The sequence below is a fragment of the Budorcas taxicolor genome, chromosome 3 (assembly GCF_023091745.1).
Source record: "Budorcas taxicolor isolate Tak-1 chromosome 3, Takin1.1, whole genome shotgun sequence".
Classification (NCBI taxonomy): domain Eukaryota; kingdom Metazoa; phylum Chordata; class Mammalia; order Artiodactyla; family Bovidae; genus Budorcas; species Budorcas taxicolor.
Genome location: NC_068912.1, coordinates 51,088,567 through 51,108,635, shown reverse-complemented (window position 1 = coordinate 51,108,635; position 20,069 = coordinate 51,088,567). Strand labels below are relative to the sequence as shown.

Below are 20,069 nucleotides of genomic sequence, written 5' to 3'. Positions count from 1 at the left end.
CTTATTTTGTAAGATCCTTTTAAAACAGTAATATTCCTGTGATCATCCTGGAAGTTACTAATTACCCAAGGATATACATTTTACTTTGAAATTGAAATTTTAACCAAGGCTCTGATATTTTCACCTATTTTTGTGCATTACTGTTTTATACGTCTGCTTTACAGTTTATTTCAGTTTAAGAGAATGCTTGCTTAGATGGTAAAAAAATAGAAGTAGAAACCTGCTTTTTACTTGCTGTATCATAGGCCCTCAGTATGGGTCTGTGTTGGAGAAGTCTCTTGAGAGTCCCTTGGACTGCAAGGAGATCCAATCAGTCCATCCTAAAGGAGATCAGTCCTGGGTGTTCACCGGAGGGACTGATGCTGAAGCTGAAACTCCAATACTTTGGTCACCTGATGCAGAGAGTTGACTCATTTGAAAAGACCCTGATGCTGGGAAAGATTGAGGGCAGGAGGAGAAGGGGATGACGGAGGATGAGATGGTTGGATGGCATCACTGACTCAATGGACATGGGTTTGGGTGGACTCCGGGAGTTGGTGATGGACAGGGAGGCCTGGCGTGCTGAGGTTCAAGCGGTCGCAAAGAGTTGGACACAACTGAGTGACTGAACTGCTCTGAACTGTCCCTGAATTAGAGTACAAATATTCTTTTTGTTACACTTGACTATCTTCAAAAGCTTCAGTTCATTCTGGCTGTTTTTGTCTGCTCACTTAGCTCTTTCATTTTAAACCAGTATTTCTGTTATCTTTGATACACATCTATCCACAGGTCTTATTATTTGAAAAACTATGTAAAAAACTAATAACTCATAATTCTAATGTAGTTTAAGACTGTAGCTTATACTAAATGTAAACATAATATTTATCTTTCCCCATGACAAAATCAGATTACACTGATAATTCAGTTCAGCTTAATTTTCAGCTGCTGCTGCGGCTGCTGCTGCTGCTGCTACTAAGTCACTTCAGTCATGCCCAACTCTGTGTGACCCCATAGATGGCAGCCCACCAGGCTCTGCCATCCCTGGGATTCTCCAGACAAGAACACTGGAGTGGGTTGCCATTTCCTTCTCCAATGCATGAAAGTGAAAAGTGAAAGTGAAGTCGCTCAGTTGTGTCCGACTCTTCAGGACCCCGTGGACTGCAGCCTACCAGGCTCCTCCATCCACGGGATTTTCCAGGCAAGAGTACTGGAGTGGGTTGCTATTGCCTTCTCCGCATGACCTCTCAATTCTGTTTTTCCTGTTTTTATACTTTGATATTACTGATATTTTATTCAAAGGCAAAATAAAACATCTGAGTTCCCATCTTTTTAGTACAGCTAGCCTTCCACAGCCACAGGTTCTGCACTTACAGATTCAACCAACTGTGGGTTGAAAATATTCAGGAAAAAAAATTCTTGAAAGTGCCAAAAAGCAAAATTTAAATTTGTCATACAAAGGCAACTATTTACATAGCATTTATTGGGTTGGCCAAAGAGCTCATTCAGGTTTGTAAAATGGTACAGACAAACCTGAATGAACTTTTGGCCAATATAATAGATTGTACTAGGCATTATAAGTTACCTGGAGATGATTTAAAGTATATGAGAGGATGCATGCAGATTAAATGCCAATATGATGCCTTTTACAAAAGGGACTTGAGCACACAACAATTTGGTATCCTCAGGTGTCCCGGAACCAGTCTTCTACAGATAATAAGCAGTGAATATATTCTTTGACCACTCTTTTGGTAATCATATTCAATTAACATAATAAGAAAAAAATCTATGTTTTTTTCAATTAACAATTTCTTCTTTTTGCTTTTAGTTTTCTGATTTTCATGCTCAGAAGAGAATACCATTTCTTAATTTTTCTGAATAAAAACAACATCCAACTTTGAAGTCATTCTTTTTGCTTTACAGAGTTCTAAGTTTAACACTTTAACTCTACCCATTACAGAGTTCTAGGTTTAACACTTTTTCTTCCTATTCTTGTTACAATCCAATTCTTACTTGAAAACAGAAAGGTGAAATAAGAAATAATATTTTCTCAAAGATAAACAGCTGGCTTTTCTTTTTAACTATCATATAGTTGGGTTTTTTTTAACTTCCAAATTTTTGCTTAAGATCACACTGGTCTGAATTTGCCAATGGAAAGTAGTATCTAAGTTACAAAAGATACTTGAGGATAGTTCTATGATCAGTAGCAGTTTACTACTGTAAGTTATGGAGAAGGAAATGGCAACCCACTCTAGTACTCTTGCCTGGAAAATTCCATGGACTGAGGAGCCTGATAGGCTACAGTCCATGGGGTCACAAAGACAGTTAACATAATATTTTTTAAATCCATTTTTTTTTTTCATTTTGACAATTTCTCTCTTCTGGAAAAAACTTAAGCATACAACTGAACCCATAATTTAATGTCTCGATGTATGAAGACTACAGTATTTCTGAGACATAAATCGACATATTATCAAAGATCTAAATGAGATATTTACATATTTTCTATATGCTAGGTAGTATCTTATGTACACAGTTAACAAAAACTGGCAAAAGATTTACAAATTAATCTTTTAATTTGTAAAATGAAAAACTACTTTTTATAAAACAGATATCTAAAATCTAAAAAGCAGGTCTGACAAACACCACTTATTTGCTGTGACTTAAAACATAATGTAAGGAAACAAAATAATACCCATTTCTAACAAAACTGTGAAAACAGAAAAAAAAAAAAATGTTAGAACGAGGAGTCTTTAGGCCACAATAAGACCCCTAAGTATTATAAAGCTTAAAATTGATTAAGAATTCAATTACAGTAGAAAACAAAATTGTTAAAAAAACTACAGCACAGAAGTTGTGCTTAAAAAAAAAGTTTAAAGGAAGGGGATGAGGAAGGTGAGAAAAAACACTACCGGACTCCTTACCCATTGCTGCTGGTGCTGGAGCTTCCTGATGGTACTTTCAGCTTGCTCCAGTTTAGCACTGGCCTCATCACTCTGCTGTTTGATGGTGGCCAGCTCCCGTTTTATGAGGTAGTTTTCCTCAGCCTCCTGGGCTCTTGTCACTTGTCCCTTAGGACATAATTTTTGTGTGTGTAAAGCAATTTAGGATAGATTCAAGAAAGACTGCCTTTGTGAGGTTTAGTTACTTACTTTGACATATTAAAAAAAAAAAAATCACCTCAGAAAACAGAATAACCTAAGTAATCATTAGCCAGCAGCTTATTATTGCTCCAGCAAATTTTGGGAGACTCAATGAAAAATTCATCTGATAATCTTAAGAACAATTCCTCTTTCAGTCAATAAAAATTCAATTCATGCAATATTACCGTACATGCAGGACTAATGTTTTCAATGAATAGTGGTTAATTTTGCAGAATCCAGATTGCCACTTTGAAATAAATACTTTAAAATAAGGTTAGCTCTACAACGTGCAAAAGATGGGCTTATTTTAATAAAAGTAACACATTGTTATCAAAAATTAAGTTTACACCCATAGATACCACCCAAAAATTATTTCCAGAAAAATGCATGTAAAATTGCATGCATTAAAATATGAATTTCTAGGTTTAGGACTTCCCTTAAATGTTAGAGAAAATGCTTTAAAAAAAAAAGCCAAAAAACTATACCTGTATCAATCTATCTGCCAAGGAAGCACTTTCCTACAAAAGGAAAAATTCAGATAGGAATATAAGAGACAGAAATAAAACAAAGGTGCTAAAATTAGGAATAAGAAGAAACAACACATACCCAAATTCCACCTACTTTTCACTGCAATTAAAATGGGCATTTAGATTTTAAAAGAGTTTTTTATTGTATGTATTTCCATTCTTAAAGAAAAATATATCAAAATAAAGATAAATGGGAGAACATCATGTACTTCTAGAAGAAACCAAACACAAATTCCAAGAGGGTTTTTTTTTCATAACTTGGGACAAACCAATATCTTTTTAAAGCATATTTTTAAAGTATTTTTAGCATTATCCATATGGTCAAATCATTTATATGAAAGGGAGAAGGAATTTGAGTAAGCAATTCCACTTACAAAGTGTGACAGCAATTTGTGCAACAGCAACTTCCAAAGAAACAAAGCAAGGAAAACATGACAAATGATATTAATGAGCTCAACCATAATAAACTCTAGCAATAGCAAAGTAAGTAAACATTGTGGTTATGGGCTTTAATTGGTATCTAAGTATTTATAGGACTCTAAGTGCTAAAGAACACACCTAGGCCAAATAAGCCAGCAAAAAAGTATTTAATTTTCTGAAGCAAAATCCAAACTTAACACTTTCAAACAGCACCTTTATTATTCTCAAGGTTCGAGGAAATAAAAATACTTTCTCTGTGAAAATGTCTTACTCCAAAGATAAAAGACCACCTAGAAAGAGGTATAGTTTACTATAAACTGAATATTTAGTTTAAAATATATACATATAAAATTAAAATGACTTAAAGACAATTAAGAGCACAACCTTCTGCAGTTAACAAAAAAGCAGAATTATCTTCAAAGCAACTCTAATAAGATGAAGGCATTATATCCTTAATATAATGTACCTGCAATTATTATACAACAAAAATACATATGTAATAAAGTCCTGTCTTTGTGCTATGCTATTTAATATGAAACCATCAATACTTGCAAACAAAAGAAAAAATGCAAATAATCTGTATCTTCATTCATTTTGTTTCTAAATACTGACCAATCAATTTTCAGGGAAGATTTTATTTGGTAATATCATGTGGAGTATTTTTTAAACAACTAATTTGTATCTTTGGTAAAAATAAAAAAAAAAACAAAAAACACACCAAGGGTTTGTGAATTAGGACATCTTTAATAAAACAAGTGTCTTAGACTATGCTTTTATTACTCAATATATTCTTACAGCATGAGGAAAAAGACTACAAAAGAAGTTATATCAAAAGCATAATAAAAAAACACAAAATTGCAATATCTACCCATTATTTTATATGAAATAGAGAGGAAGAGGTAATAAGTGTTATCAAAATAATTCTAAGACCCAAAAGTTTAGGCACAATTCCTGAATTGAAAATCAACAAACTACATGATGAGTTTTTATGTAAGAAATTAGTCAGTCATTTTGACTAAATTTAAAGCAAGCCTAGGCCTTAAAGAAATTCCTGCCACATTTAATATATGTCTGGACAGTCAGGGCAACATTTGAAAGTCATCTTTAAAATACTACACAGAATAGATTCTCAATTAGGTCACCCCTGAAGAACACACTTTTTAGAGATTATATAATGAGAACAAATAATATTAATATGTTACTCTATTAATAACCTTAGTTTGAAACTTTAACCTGAGAGTTCAAGGACTAGTAATGATCAGTTTTTATTGACAAGTTATTTAGTTAAGCTATGCAAGCTAAGCAGTCAGTACCACAATTTTGGAGACATGTGCTAGATTTTTGAGCCTTTATTTAAAATAGAAAAGTTATTGTGAATTCAACAGATGTTTAAAGAAGTAGCAATTTACTTACTTTTTCTAATGTTTCAATGCGCTGTTTTAAAAGTCTATTTTCTGTTCGTAACCTCTGCAGAAAAAAAACAAAGGTTTGTTTGCAAACATTCCTGAGAAGGAAAAATGACACCTAAATTATAGTTCATAAAATGTACTACCTTTAATAAACTGGAAAAGAGTCTAAGATAAGTCTACATTATCATCTGTGAAATTCTTAAAGGCTCAGAGTAAGAAATGCATGGAAAAAGAAATGACCATATTTATCATTCTGCCTATGTTTGAATTTTAAATATAAGCTAGAGTACATACAGAAATAATCTTTCTTTTCTGTACCCAGCAAAAAGACTCATAATCAGTATTTACTTTTTTTTTTTTTTGGCCTCACCTTGCAGCTTACAGGATCTTAGTTCCTCGACCAGGGACTAAACCCAGGTCCTCAGCACTGAAAGTACAGAGTCCTAACCACTGGACTGCCGGATAATTCCCAGTATTTTCTTATATGTCTTAACATCCCCATTAGATAGAAAAGATTCTAACTCATTTATCTCCTACAAAGACAACATAAATAATAGTCAATTGTCTATTATTAAATAAATAAGAAACCTGAAAAATGTATATTAATAGGATAATATCAAATTGTCAGTTTAAAAGTAGATCAGCTTCCAATTATAAAGTGCTGTACATGCAAAGTTGCAAATTTCCACTCTGAAAATATAATGAGTTGTTTTCATCAAATGAATTATTTATGATGAGTTGCATCAAACTTAATTACTAGCATTTTCCTACAAAGTAAAACCTGATTTAAAAAAATACTCTGCACCTAATTATTCAATGCCCAACTCTCAGAACTCTGTCAAATTACTGCTATAAAGTATTAAATCTAACATCCTATAAATTGGTGCAGTCACTATGGAAAACAATATGGAGGTTCTCAAAAAGTTAAAAATTGAGTTGCCATTTGATCCTGCAATCCCACTCCCGGGCATACATATCAAGCGTGTGTGCTCAGTTGTTCAGTTATGTCCAATTCTTTGTGACCCCATGGTCTGTAGCCCACCACATTTCTTTGTCCATGGAATTTTCCAGGCAAGAATACTGAAGTGGGTTACCATTTGCTATCCAGAGGATCTTCCCAACCCAGGAATTAAACCCACATCTCTTGCATCTCCTGCACTGGCAGGTGGATTCTTTATCACTGCACCACCTGGGAATCCCCATATATATCAAGACAAAACAGTAATTCAAAAAGATATATGCACCACTATGTTCACAGCAGCAGGATTTACAATTGCCAAGACATGGAAACAACCTAGATCTTCATCAATAGATGAATGGATAAAGAAGATGTAATACACATACACAATGGAATATTACTCAGTAGGCATAAAAAAGAATGACAATGCCACTTGCAACAACAAGGATGGTCATACTATGTGAAGTAAGGCAGAATGAGAAACACAAATACCATATGATATCACTTATAAGTGGAATCTAAAATACAACACTAATGAACATATCCGTGAAACAAAAACAGACACACAGACATAGAGAACAGACTTGTGGTTGCTAAGGGGGAGACTGAGGATGGGGAAGGGATGGACTGGGAGTTTGGGACTAGCAGATGCAAACTACTATATACAGGATGGATAAACAACAAGGTCCTTCTGTATAGCAGAGAGGATGATAGTTAATATCCTGTGACAACATAACAGAAAATAATATGAAAAAGAATGTATATGCATGTAACTGAATCACTTTGCCATACAGCAAAAATTAACACACCATTGTAAGTCAGATATACAAAAAAAAATCACTCTACATTAAAAAAAATCATCTCCTTTTTGTATAGTCTACCAATATAAGTCATCCCTTCATTTTGCCATCACTGTAATTTCAAACTCCCCCTTGCCTTTCCTGTACCAATTTGCTCTAGAGTGCAATCTAACTTTCTTTCAACCCTACTTTTCTCTAACTTTCTGCTAAAAATGTCTTCCTCAGAAAATTTTTCTATGATTCAACCCGTTATTTTGTCAGTAAGGACTAAAATGGCACCCCACTCTGGTATTCTTGCCTGGGAAACCCCACGGGCAGCCTATGGTCCATGGGGCCACAAAGAGTAGGACACAACTGAGCGACTGAGCACAGAACATATAAAATCTCATAAGAAAACAAAAGACTATGAATTATTGTTCTCTTATTAGGTAGACCATAAAGTGGAATATATCTTAGAGTTATTACAAAGAACTTTGCAAATTAAATTTTCTTGCTCTATTCACTAGAATGTATTTGGGTGATAGGAATAGATATTACCTAATATGTGATCTCAGACTACAAAATAGTTTAAGGAGAATAAAATACTTCTTGGCTACTCATAGTACATATAGTAAAATGGTCTACACAAATAAACAACTATTAAATGCTGCTAAAGTCCGGAAAGCTAAAAAAATAAACAGTCTCAGTATCTTCTCAACATATTTCTTGAAAAAAAAAAAGTAGCATTTTGTTTATTCTAAAAGACTTAGGAAGTAAAGCTCAACCAGACAATTAAGAGAATAGTTAATATTACACTTGAAATGATTAAAAAATAATAAAATTTAAAACTAAAAACACTCACTTTGATTTCCCTTCCCACACCATTTAAATTTTCTGAAATTTTGCTGTAAATCCTAAATTCATTTTCCCCTACACAAATATGTTCCCCTATAGCAGCTACACAAATATCACTTTTTATCATCAATAAATTATCAATTCCTCATTTGTGTAATATCCACTTCCTGAGGAGATGGAAAATATATAATAGTCTTCTTGAGTTATTAAAGACTGTTTCAGGGTTACCTTGACAGTATTTTAGCAAATACAGCTTTTAAAGGTTTCCCCGGTGTCTCAGTGGTAAAGAATCTGACTGCTAAGCAGGAGACAGGGGTTCAATCCCTGGGTCGGGAAGACCCCTTGCAGAAGGAAATGGCAATCCACTTCAGTATTCTTGCCTGGAGAACTCCATGGACAGAGGAGTCTGGTGGGCTACAATCCATGCGGTCGCAAAAGAGTCAAACATGATTTAACTACTAAATAACAACAATGGAAATACAAGGTACCACAAAACTTTATATACAAGGATGGAAAGTATATGCATTGTTTTTTAATGATGAAAACAACCTAAATATCCCCAAATCAAGGAATATTAGTTTCAAACAACTTACTCTATTCTTTCCAGCTTACTTATTTTATGAAATAATCCAAATACAATAATAATGTGTTTAGTTGGGATAATCCATTGATCCTACCAAGTTTTCACAGTATCTCATTCCCTAATATCCTTTCTTCCCAAAGTTCAATTTCCAATCACTGCAGACTCTCCCCTGCTTTTATTTCCCCTATCCCTTCTCTCCTTTAGTAGTCAGCATACTTACCTGGGAAACCACCACTCTGGATGAAAACACACTAACGACTCTGAGTCTCACGCAGTAAATACAATCGAAGAAAAATAAAATCATGAAGTTTATTTCAATTAACAATCACTAAATTCAGCTGGACTCAATGCATCCTAGCAATAATAATGTGTCCTTAGTCCACTCTTTCTCCTACCCTCTTAGATCACTATTTCATACTTTCCCCTCTTCAAAAGCCACTCTTCACACCCTACTGTCACTATCAGATGATAATCTTGTTTCTGAGTTCCTGAAAAAATTAAAACAATCAAAATAGAACTTCACTACATCCCACAACCACATCTGACACCTTACTACTTTTTTGCCCATATATTTTACATTTTCTTTTCTTTTTGTGCACTAATTATCTACATAGTATCTTACGATTATACACTGGAAGTGACTAAATAGATTCAAGGGATTAGATCTGATAGAGTGCCTGAAGAACTATGGACAGAGGTTCATGACATTGTACAGGGACAGGGATTAAGACCATCCCCAAGAAAAAGAAAGGCAAAATGGTTGTCTGAGGAGGCCTTACAAGTAGCCGTAAAAAGAAGAGAGATGAAAGGTAAAGGAGAAAAGAAAAGATATACACACTTGAATGCAGAGTTCCAAAGAAAGCAAGGAGAGATAAGAAAGCCTTCCTCAGCGATCAATGCAAAGAAATAGAGGAAAACAATAGAATGGGAAAGACTAGCGATCTCTTCAAGAAAATCAGAGATACCAAGGGAACATTTCACGCAAAGATGGGCACAATAAAGGACAGAAATGGCATGGACCTAACAGAAGCAGAAAATATGAAGAGGAAGTGGCAAAAACACACAGAAGAACTGTACAAAAAATTTCTTCACAACCCAGATAATCACGATGGTGTGATCACTCACCTAGAGCCAGACATCCTGGAACGCGAAGTCAAGTGGGCGATGGGAAGCATCACTACAAACAAAGCTAGTGGGGGTGATGGAATTCCAGTTGAGCTATTTCAAATCCTAAAAGATGATGCTGTGAAAATGTTGCACTCAATATGCCAGCAAAATTGGAAAACTCAGCAGTGGGCACAGGACTGGAAAAGGTCAGCTTTCATTCCAATCTCAAAGAAAGGCAATGCCAAAGAATGCTCAAACTACCACACAACTGCACTCATCTCATGTACTAGCAAAATAATGCTCAAAATTCTCCAAGCCAGGCTTCAACAGTATGTGAACCGTGAACTTCCAGATGTTCAAGCTGGATTTAGAAAAGGCAGAGGAACCAGAGAACAAATTGCCAACATCCATTGGATCCCTGAGAAAGCAAGAGAGTTCCAGAAAAACATCTACTTTTGCTTTATTGAACATGCCACTAAGCCTTTGACTGCATGGATCACAACAAACTGTGGGAGATTCTTCAAGAGATTGTAATATCAGACCATCTGACCTGCCTGCTGAGAAATCTGTATGCAGGTCAAGAAGCAACAGTTAGAACCATACATGGAACAAGAGACTGGTTCCAAATAGGAAAAGGAGTACGTCAAGGCTGTATTTTGTCACCCTGCTTATTTAACTTACATGCAGAGTACATCATGCAAAATGCCAGGCTGGATGAAGCACAAGCTGGAATCAAGACCTCCAGGAGAAATATCAATAACTTCAATATGCATATGACACCACCCTTAGGGCAGAAAGTGAAGAACTAAGGAGCCTCTTTATGAAAGCGAAAGAGGAGAGTGAAAAAGTTGGCTTAAAACTCAACAGTCAGAAAACTAAGATCATGGCATCTGGTCCCATCACTTCATGGCAAACAGATGAGGAAACAATGTAAACGGTGACAGACTTTATCTTTTTGGGCTCCAAAATCACTGCAGATGGTGACTGCAGCCATGAAATTAAAAGATGCTTGCTCCTTGGAAGAAAAGCTATGACCAACCTAGATAGCATGTTAGAAAGCAGAGACATTGCTTTGCCAACAAAGGTCCGTCTAGTCAAAGCTATGGTTTTTGCAGTAGTCATGCATGAATCGGAGAAGGCAATGGCACCCTACTCCAGTACTCTTGCCTGGAAAATCCCATGGACGGAGGAGCCTGGTAGGCTGCAGACCACGGGGTCGCAGAGAGTCAGACACAACTGAAGTGACAGCAGTAGTAGCATGTATGGATGTGAGAGTTGGACTATAAAGAAAGCTGAGTGCCGAAGAATTGATGCTTTTGAACTGTGGTGTTGGAGAAGACTCTTGAGAGTCCCTTGGACTGCAAGGAAATCCAACCAGTCCATCCTAAAGGAGATCAATTTTGAGTATTCATTGGAAGGCCTGATGCTGAATCTGAAACTCCAATACTTTGGCCACCTGATGTGAAGAACTGACTTATTGGAAAAGACCCTGATGCTGGGAAAGATTGAAGGCAGGAGGAGAAGGGTACAACAGAGGATGACATGGTTGGATGGCATTACCAACTCAATGGACATGAGTTTGAGCAGGCTCTAGGAGTTGGTGATGGACAGGGAGGCCTGGCGTGCTGCAGTCCATGGGGTCGCAAAGAGTCAGACACAACTAAGCGACTGAACTGAACTGATCTATACAGCAGACCAGGAGTCTTCCACCTCGGGCCTAAACCTCATAATCCTGCTCATTCCAGCAATTATCCTGACAATCACACATCATGAATGTTTCCTATTTAATTATGCCATCTTAACAAAAAAGGAAGGAAAAACAAATTAAAAATCTCTTCAAAATCACTACCCTAAGCATCCTGTTCCATTTCTTTCTTCCTTATAGCAAATTCCCTGAAAAATACCTATACTCTCTAACTCCAATTTTTTCTAGTTCATTCTAGTCAAGCTTTAGTTTCCAACACTTTTACTAATCTATTTCCATGTTGATAAACTCAGTCATTATCTTGTCATCCTCATCGCACAAAATCTTTCCTTAGCATTTGACACAGTAAATGACTCTCGGTGAAACACTTTTTTTTTGTCTCTCCACTTCTAGGTGTTACATTTCCCTGTGCTTTACTGATTAGTTCTTGGTCTTCCTAGCTTTTAGATGTTGACATGCTCTCAGGCTTAATTCTTGCAGTCTTCTATCTACATCCATTCCCCAGTTAATCTCACCCACTCTCATGGCTTTTAATACTAATATAATCATGTCAGTAGCTGTCAGATTTGTATTTCCAGCCTGTGCTCTCTCAACTCCAACTCTGAATATTTTAAGGAGCTACCTGAACAGCTCCTAGCTATCTCATACTTAATAGAGCCAAAACTGGAGCTCTTGATATTCCTTCTGTATACTTTCCCGTTGCAGCCACTGGGAACTGCATTTTCCTAATTGCTCAGGACAAAGTCCTTGATTCCTGTCCCTCTGACAACTCCACATCAGTTATACCATCCAATCATTAACACCTCAGTCCAAGCCACCACCTCCTCTTGCCTGCATTACTTTAACAGCTTTCTACTTATTTCTCTTGATTCTGTGCCTACCCTCTGCAATATACTCTCAACACAGCAACTAGAAGACCTACTGAAAACTTAAGTCATACCTTGTCATTCTCTACTGAAAACTCTGACGGCTCACCAGAGGAAAAGCTAAAGTCTTCATATGTTCAGCAACTCCCTATATTATTTGTAACATGCAGCATCTTATGTCTTACTACTTCCTTCATTTTCATGCCGTCCTATCACTACTCCTCATCAGCACTCTCCTAACCAGACTCAGCTCTCCTTATATATCTAGCTCCCTCACTTCCTTCAGGTCTTTATTCAAAGGAAAGTGGTCAATTACTCTAAATTTTTAATCCAAACACCATCAGTTTGTTTGCCCTTCCTTAAGATTTTCCCCCCTCTGTTTTACACTTATCACCATCTAAAATACTGTACATTTTACCTATTGTATATTTTCCACACTAGAATGCAAGCATCACGAGGGAAGGAATTGGTCTGTTTCATAAACACATCTCAAATGCCGAGAACAGTGTTTGGGTATGCAGTAGGCACTGTAGATATCTGTTAAATGAATGATTTCTTCAATAAATTATGCTCTTGTTTCCCCACTGGATTTTATTAAGTAGCTATTCATTTTTTAATGAAAAGCTTGTAAAGCCACAGAAAAACTGGCATACAAGTCCTTTTTAGATAACAATACATTAAAGTTTCTCTTGGCAAGTAGCACAATGTATACACTTAAGAACATATATGAATCTAACACTAACCCAAATCAGAGTTCTAACCCTTGACAATCTTCTATCAACATGTCCTTGTGTGCTTAGTCACTCAGTCATGTCCCACTCTTTGAGACCTCATGGACTGTAGCCCTCCAGGCTCCTCTGTTCATGGGTTTCTCCAGGCAAGAACACTGGAGAGGGTTGCCATTTCCTTCTCCAGGCAATCGTTCCAACCCAGGGATCGAACTCAGGTTTCCTGCATTGCATGTGGATTCTTTACCATCTAAGCCACCAGGGAAGCCCTCTATCAATATAACCACTAGCATATTATTTGAGCTTCCTGAACCTTCGTTTCTTCACAGAAAGATGAACAACCGTTTCAGAAGGTTACCAAAGATTAAATATAAATTATCCTTTATATATTAAGTGTTGAATAAATGTGCAAATACTAGTAGTACTTTATATTGATTGTTTAATATAACTCCTAGATGACTTAAATAACACTTGTCATGTTTGTATTATTTATGTCAGGCAGTGACGTTTTATATATGTATAAAAATATATTTTATATATATGCTCTAGTTTTCAGCATATCTGGAATATCTCATAATTTTTGAAGTAAAAAATATCCAAATCTGACTAATAACCAGTCAGAATTTCTAACTCCTCTTCACAGGACTTAAATCTCTATGCCCCAAAGCACAAATTTAAACATAAATTCATATGTCTATCTTAAATAGATCAGGTGATAAAGGCTCTTCTTTTTTAAAGATCTGTGGTTTACCCCTAAATAAGCTAGAATTTTAGTATTTCTTACCTCCTCCCCCTCAGGTAGAACATCAAGAGATTGGAAGAAGATACTGACAAAGGTGTTTCTATTTACCAAAAATTTCACACGGTAAAATGTAACATTCACCGTATGAAATTGTTATTAACAAAATCTTCCTATAACACTTTCAGAGAAAGAATGGAAAATACTTGAAAGTCACTTTCTTGATCAAGAAGCTGACAGATAGAATTCTTAGCATAAGTTATTGACCTGAAGGTCAAACATTAAACACATGTCACAACATTAAAGAATGATCTTTTACTTCTACATCAAAATATCATCACAATTTCTTTATCCATCCATCTGCTGACAGACATCAAAGTTGCTTCCATGTCCTGGCTATTGTAAATAGTGCTGGATGAACACTGGGGTACACGTGTGCTTATGAATTATGGTTTTCTCAGTATATGCCTAGATGTGGGTAATACTGTGGTTCCATTCCTAGTTTTTTAAGGACCCTCTATGCTGTCCATAGTGGCTATATCAATTTACATTCCCATCAATGGTGCAAGAGGGTTTCCTTTACTCCACATCCACTTCAGCATTTACTGTTTGCAAATTTTTTGATGATGGCACTTCTGACCAGTGTGGGATGATAACTCATTGTAGTTTTTATTTGCATTTCTCTAATAATGAGCCATGTTGAGCATCTTTTCATGTGTTTGTTGGGCCATTTATATGTTTTCTTTGAAGAAATGTCTGTTTAGGTCTGCAGCCTATTTTTTGACTGGATTTTTTTGCTTTTCAAATATTGGGCTACAACGAGTTGCTTGTGTATTTTGGAGATTAACATTTACAATAGCCAGGATATGGAAGCAACCAATGGGTCCACTGGCAGATGAATGAATAAAAAGAGTTGTGGTACATATACACAATGGAATATTACTCGGCCATAAAAAGGAACAAATTTGAGTCAGTTGAACTGATGTGGATGAACCTAGAGCCTTTTATACAGAGTGAAGTCAGAAAGAAAAAAACAAATACCGTTTATTAACACATATATATGGCGTCTAGAAAGATGGTACTGATGAACCTATTTGCAGGGCAACAATGGTGACACAGACAGAGAACAGACTTGTGGACAGTGGGGGAAGGAGAGAGTTCAAAGTTCAAAGAGTGGCACTGAAACACATATATTACGTTGTGTAAAACAGAGGGCTAGTGGGAAGCTGCTGTATTGACACGAGGGAGCTCAACCAAGGGCTCTATAACAACTTAGAGGGATAGATGGGTGGGGGGAGGGTCACCAGGGAGGAAACATATGGTTACTTATGGCTGATTCATGTTGCTGTACAGCAGAAATCAATACAACCTTGTAAAACAATTATCCTCCAATTTAAAATAAACAAAAAAAATACAGTATCTACAAACTGCAATAAAATGGGGGAAAAAATGACATAATTATGATCATACTATTTGTGAAAAGAACAATATAAAATTATCTCCCGAAGGCTTTTAGAACCAAAGCAAGAAAGTACTAGTTTAACACAATTAACTCCCTTGTAAAAGGGACCTTGTGGGAGGGGAAGGGAATGTGAATAAGGAATGGCTCCAAGAATACATGGCTAATTAACTGTAAATAACGTGGTCTTCTGATTATGACTGAGAATAATTGCCAGATCCAACTTAAAAATCAGACATGCGCAAAGTTTAAAAAGTACAGTTACACAAAAATTGTTTTGGCTTTGCCCTTTAAGGAGCAGGAGGAATGAGGAAAGGAAAGAAAATGGTACAAGAGTAAAAAAGAACTAAGTGGAAACAAGATTTTATAAAAGGAACTATCTTTGAAATCAGCATACTTTATTTACCCAATGCATTCCACTAACTTTTAAACGTTTTTTCCCCAGATTCTTCTCTATAAACAACTTTATAAGCCATCTGTTTTTGCCTAAAACATGTTTGAAAGTATTTTGTGAGGTATGTCAACTCTTACTTTACCCAAAAATAAAAATTTGAAAAAAACTGCAAATATAGGCTAAAGTCTGCTAGCTCCTTTTGAAAAGGTCTTTTGATATTCCTACATATGTGACTTAATCTTAGGAAAAAAACTTCAAGAGCAAGGATTGTTCATAGAACTGAGGGTTTGTTTTTTTTTTTTTCCAACAACAAAGCATGATGAAATGAACAGGATGGTTTCCCCATCCTCAGATTCTTGATTTGCAGTTCCGAATAACCCATGGTCTCGCCCCAGTCATCAGGATGGCGTACTTTTTACTTTCAGTAGGTTGAAGTGGAGGGTATGATTTAATATTACTCTTACTCATGGAACCTAAAAGAAAAGCAAATAGTAGAGCAGCAGTTGGATGACAGACCTTTTTTTTTTAAAAAAAAAAAAAAGGAAAAAAATCCACAGGGGTCTTTTCTTTCTCTCTCTGTCTCTCTGAAAAATTTAGAAGTATCTATTTCCAACAGGTAGTAAGTAGGTGATAGAAATGGAAATGAAAGAGAGACAGAGTTGATAAGGGAAGAAATTGTGTTCCAGGAGGCTTTTGAGAAGGATTATGGTAAGAAAGAGTAGCAATTTAGCAGAACTCATTCCCTAGTAAAAAGGGCCTGCCTGTAGGATGTGACTAATGAAGTCTTATTTTACAGCAAGGCTGAATTAATACATGGCTAGTGAAACTGTAAATAAGATGGTCATCAAATGTCTTGTTAGGTCCAAGTTAAAAATCAGACACATTCAAACATACAGTTGTGTTTTGTTTTGTTTTTTAAAGTGGAGTCATTTAATAAATTTGTTTTTTCTTTTTCTTTTGCAGGAGTTAGGGAGAAAATAAAAGGTAAGAAATTGGATCAGCCAGTCACCGAGTTCCTTCACTAACTCACGTTTCTATCCATTATCCCCATCTTGAAATATCAGCATAAGAGCCAATCTAATTTTCCTTAACACACAGCTTACACAGTGCTAAAGGATCCACAACAATTTCTAGCCTACAGGGATACAAACAGTTTGTAAGACGCACATGTGAACTTACATGCCCTTCAGATTGAAAACCTACCTGTTTCTCTCAACAGTAATTAAAATATAACCTTTGCTTAGAGATTGGAAGATTGAATTAGTCAAAGCTTTTTGCTTCTCTAAAGCAGCCAAAATTATTTCTAATGCAATAATCTCCTCTATTTGGTCTCCCTTATACTATACTGCTTTTAGTCTCAGCATGTTATAGATTATCTTCTCTGTAACTTTTTAAAACATGCTTAAATGGAATGATAATTATTCTTCCCCCAAAAAAGTATTTTCTCCTGATGACCTGCCAATAAATCCAGAAAAAGGAAAAGCTGCTTTCTTCCATATTAGAATGAAAACCACTTCAGTCACATTATTTTTTGAAATGTCTGTTTTTAACTATAACCTAGTGGGATGGTAAATTTAGCAATAAATAAATACAAACACCATCATTAAATCTACAATATATCAACATATGTCACATTACCTAACATATATTGCCAAATAACTGACTTCAATCAGATTATGTTCAGTACTTTTAAAAGTTCTAAGATACTTACTTTAATTTCAACTTGTTCTTCCATTTCTTTAGTTTTTATTGTAGTATATTCCTTTTCAAGCCTAAGAGGGGAAAAAGAAAGTTAAAGGTATGCTTTCATTCCAATTTAGTTACAGAAATTATAAAATTTAAAGCCATATATTAACACAAAATATAATTTTGCTATGTTCCCCTTAACTTATGATTTGCAATATTTAAAATCAGAAAAATCATCTCAATAGTTGTATGCGTTTTCACACACAAAAAAATTATTTCAAAAACAAACAAACAAAAAAGAAGCTTCCTTGGTGGTCCAGTGGCTACGATTCTAGGCTCCCATTGCGGGGGCCAGGGTGCAACCCCTGGTCAGGGAACTAGATCCCATGTCCCACAACTAAGTTCAATTGCTGCAACTAAAAAAATCCCACATGCCACAACTAAAGATCCTGCATGTCTCAACAAAGATCAACAATCTCGCGTGTTACAACTAAGACCTGGTACAGTCAAATAAATAATAGGATAAATATTTTAAAATAATGATAAAAATAAGAACCACAGAAAAGTAAACTTTAAAAAGCAAAATGCTATAAATATACAGCACAAAACACAGAACTGAGCTTATAGATTCTATTTAGCCCTTTACTTACAAAAGAACCACCTATCCTTCCCCCTCAAATTGGAATACATTGACAAAATTCAACTGGATCTTAACTAAGCTTGACTAAGAAATCTGTAAGGGGAGAAAAGGAACAACTGCTCCTACCAAAAAAAATTCCAGTTAATAAATGTGGAAAGAATGAGGCAAATATAAAAATCACCATTAGAGCTCCACAATAAATAACTGCCATCGGCAAGAAAAATGGATGCTAAAATCAGTGGGTAGAAGTTTAAACGCAATCTCAGAGTATCTCTCCCAAAATGTTTAGTAATTACAGAGGAAAAAAATAGAAAATTTATAGTATAGGATCTTAGCAGACAACATCTGAGCCAAATGATCAAGGTTAACATCACTAGTAATGCATACACACATCACACACTCCGTGTTAAGACGTAATGAGAAAGGCACCTCACCTCTGTGGTATACTACCCAGTAACGCATACCCTCAATTTAATCAAGAGAAATCATTAAACCCCAACTGAAGGTCATTCTAAATAAATTACATTTGGCCAGCTCAATCAGAAGTGTCAAGGTCAGAAAACATAAGAAAAGATTAAGGAACTGTCATAGTAAGAAATGAGAAACAAATGTAAGGTACTATATTTGCAACTTTACTATTAAAGCATAAAATTATCTTAAAAAATTACTGGCCATCCAAAAATTAGTACTACCAAGTTTCTTTTTTTAAATATTGTTCTCAATCAAAAATGTTAATAACAAGTTTAACCCTTCAAATAATAACCAAGCTCCACATAACTTATAGCTCCTTTCAAAAATCAAGTTCTCCCTCAAGAGACAAGAACCTATTATTTACTATGTTTAATCTCACTCACTTTTACTTTCTTTTACTTTCAGTCTCACTTAGCTCACAGAACACTTTTGTATTGTGGTAAAATACATATAACAAATTTTACCATCTTCACTATTTTTAAATGTTCGATTCAGTGGTCTCTCCCAGTGGCGCTAGTGGTAATCTGCCTGCTAATGCAGGAGATAGAAGAGATGGGGTGGTCGATCCCTAGGCCAGGAAGATCCCCTGGAATAGGAAATAGCAACCCATTCCAGTATTCTTGCTTGGAGAAACCCATGTACAGAGGAGCCTGGCGAGCTACAGTCCATGCGATGTCAAAGTCAAGCACTACTGAGTGCATGCATTCGCACATACACACACAGAGAAGGCTGTGAAGCTGTCACCACCACCACGTCCATAGCTTTTTTCATCTTAAAAAATGAAACTCTATACCTGTGAAAGAATAACATTCCACTGCCCCCTCTCACCAGGTCTTGACAACAACCGTTTTATGCTCTATGTATGTGAGTCTGACAACACTAAATATCTCACAGAAATGGAATTATACAGTATTTGTCCTGTCGTGACTGGTTTATTTCACTCAGTATCATGTCTCCATAGTTTACCCATATTATGCTGTATACTGAGCATCATTTTATGTGCCTACTGACCACTTATATCTCTTTGGAGAAATGTCCATTCAAATCCACTATCCATTTTTAAATTCAGCTGTTTGGCTTTGGCTGTTGAGTTTTAAGAGTTCTCTATATAGATATTAATATATCTATATATTAATATATAGATAAGAGTAAATAGATAATATATAGGTAAGAGTTCTCTATATAGATATTAACCTTTTATCAGATATGTGATTTGTAATTGTTTTCTCCCATTCTGTGGATTGTCTTTTCTGTTAAGTGTCTTTCTTAGAATACACAAAAATTTTTGAATGTATTTTATTTTTAAATTTTAAGAGTCTCTAATGGATAGACCTAACAGAAGCAGAAGATATTAAGAAGAGGTGGCAAGAATGCACAGAAGAACTATACAAAAGAGGATCTTCATGACCAAGATAATCACAATGGTGTGATCACTCACCTAGAGCCAGACATCCTGGAATGTGAACTCAAGTGGGCCTTAGAAAGTCAAGTGGGCTATGAACAAAGCTAGTGGAGGTGATGGAATTCCAGTTAAGCTATTTCAAATCCTGAAAGATGATTCTGTGACAGTGCTGCACTCAATATGCCAGCACATTTGGAAAACTCAGCAGTGGCCACAGGACTG

At 35.7% G+C, this 20,069-nt stretch overlaps 1 protein-coding gene across 1 annotated transcript in view; it reads right to left on the bottom strand.

The window, feature by feature from the left end:
- Positions 1-20,069, bottom strand: part of EVI5 (ecotropic viral integration site 5) — a 231,925-nt gene that overhangs the window by 104,708 nt on the left and 107,148 nt on the right. The window contains exons 10-13 of the mRNA XM_052637081.1: positions 17,360-17,420; positions 5,480-5,533; positions 3,605-3,637; positions 2,901-3,047 (exon numbers count right to left, since the gene is read on the bottom strand). Of these exons, the coding sequence (XP_052493041.1) occupies positions 2,901-3,047; positions 3,605-3,637; positions 5,480-5,533; positions 17,360-17,420 (295 nt within the window). The remainder of the gene's footprint in view (positions 1-2,900; positions 3,048-3,604; positions 3,638-5,479; positions 5,534-17,359; positions 17,421-20,069) is intronic.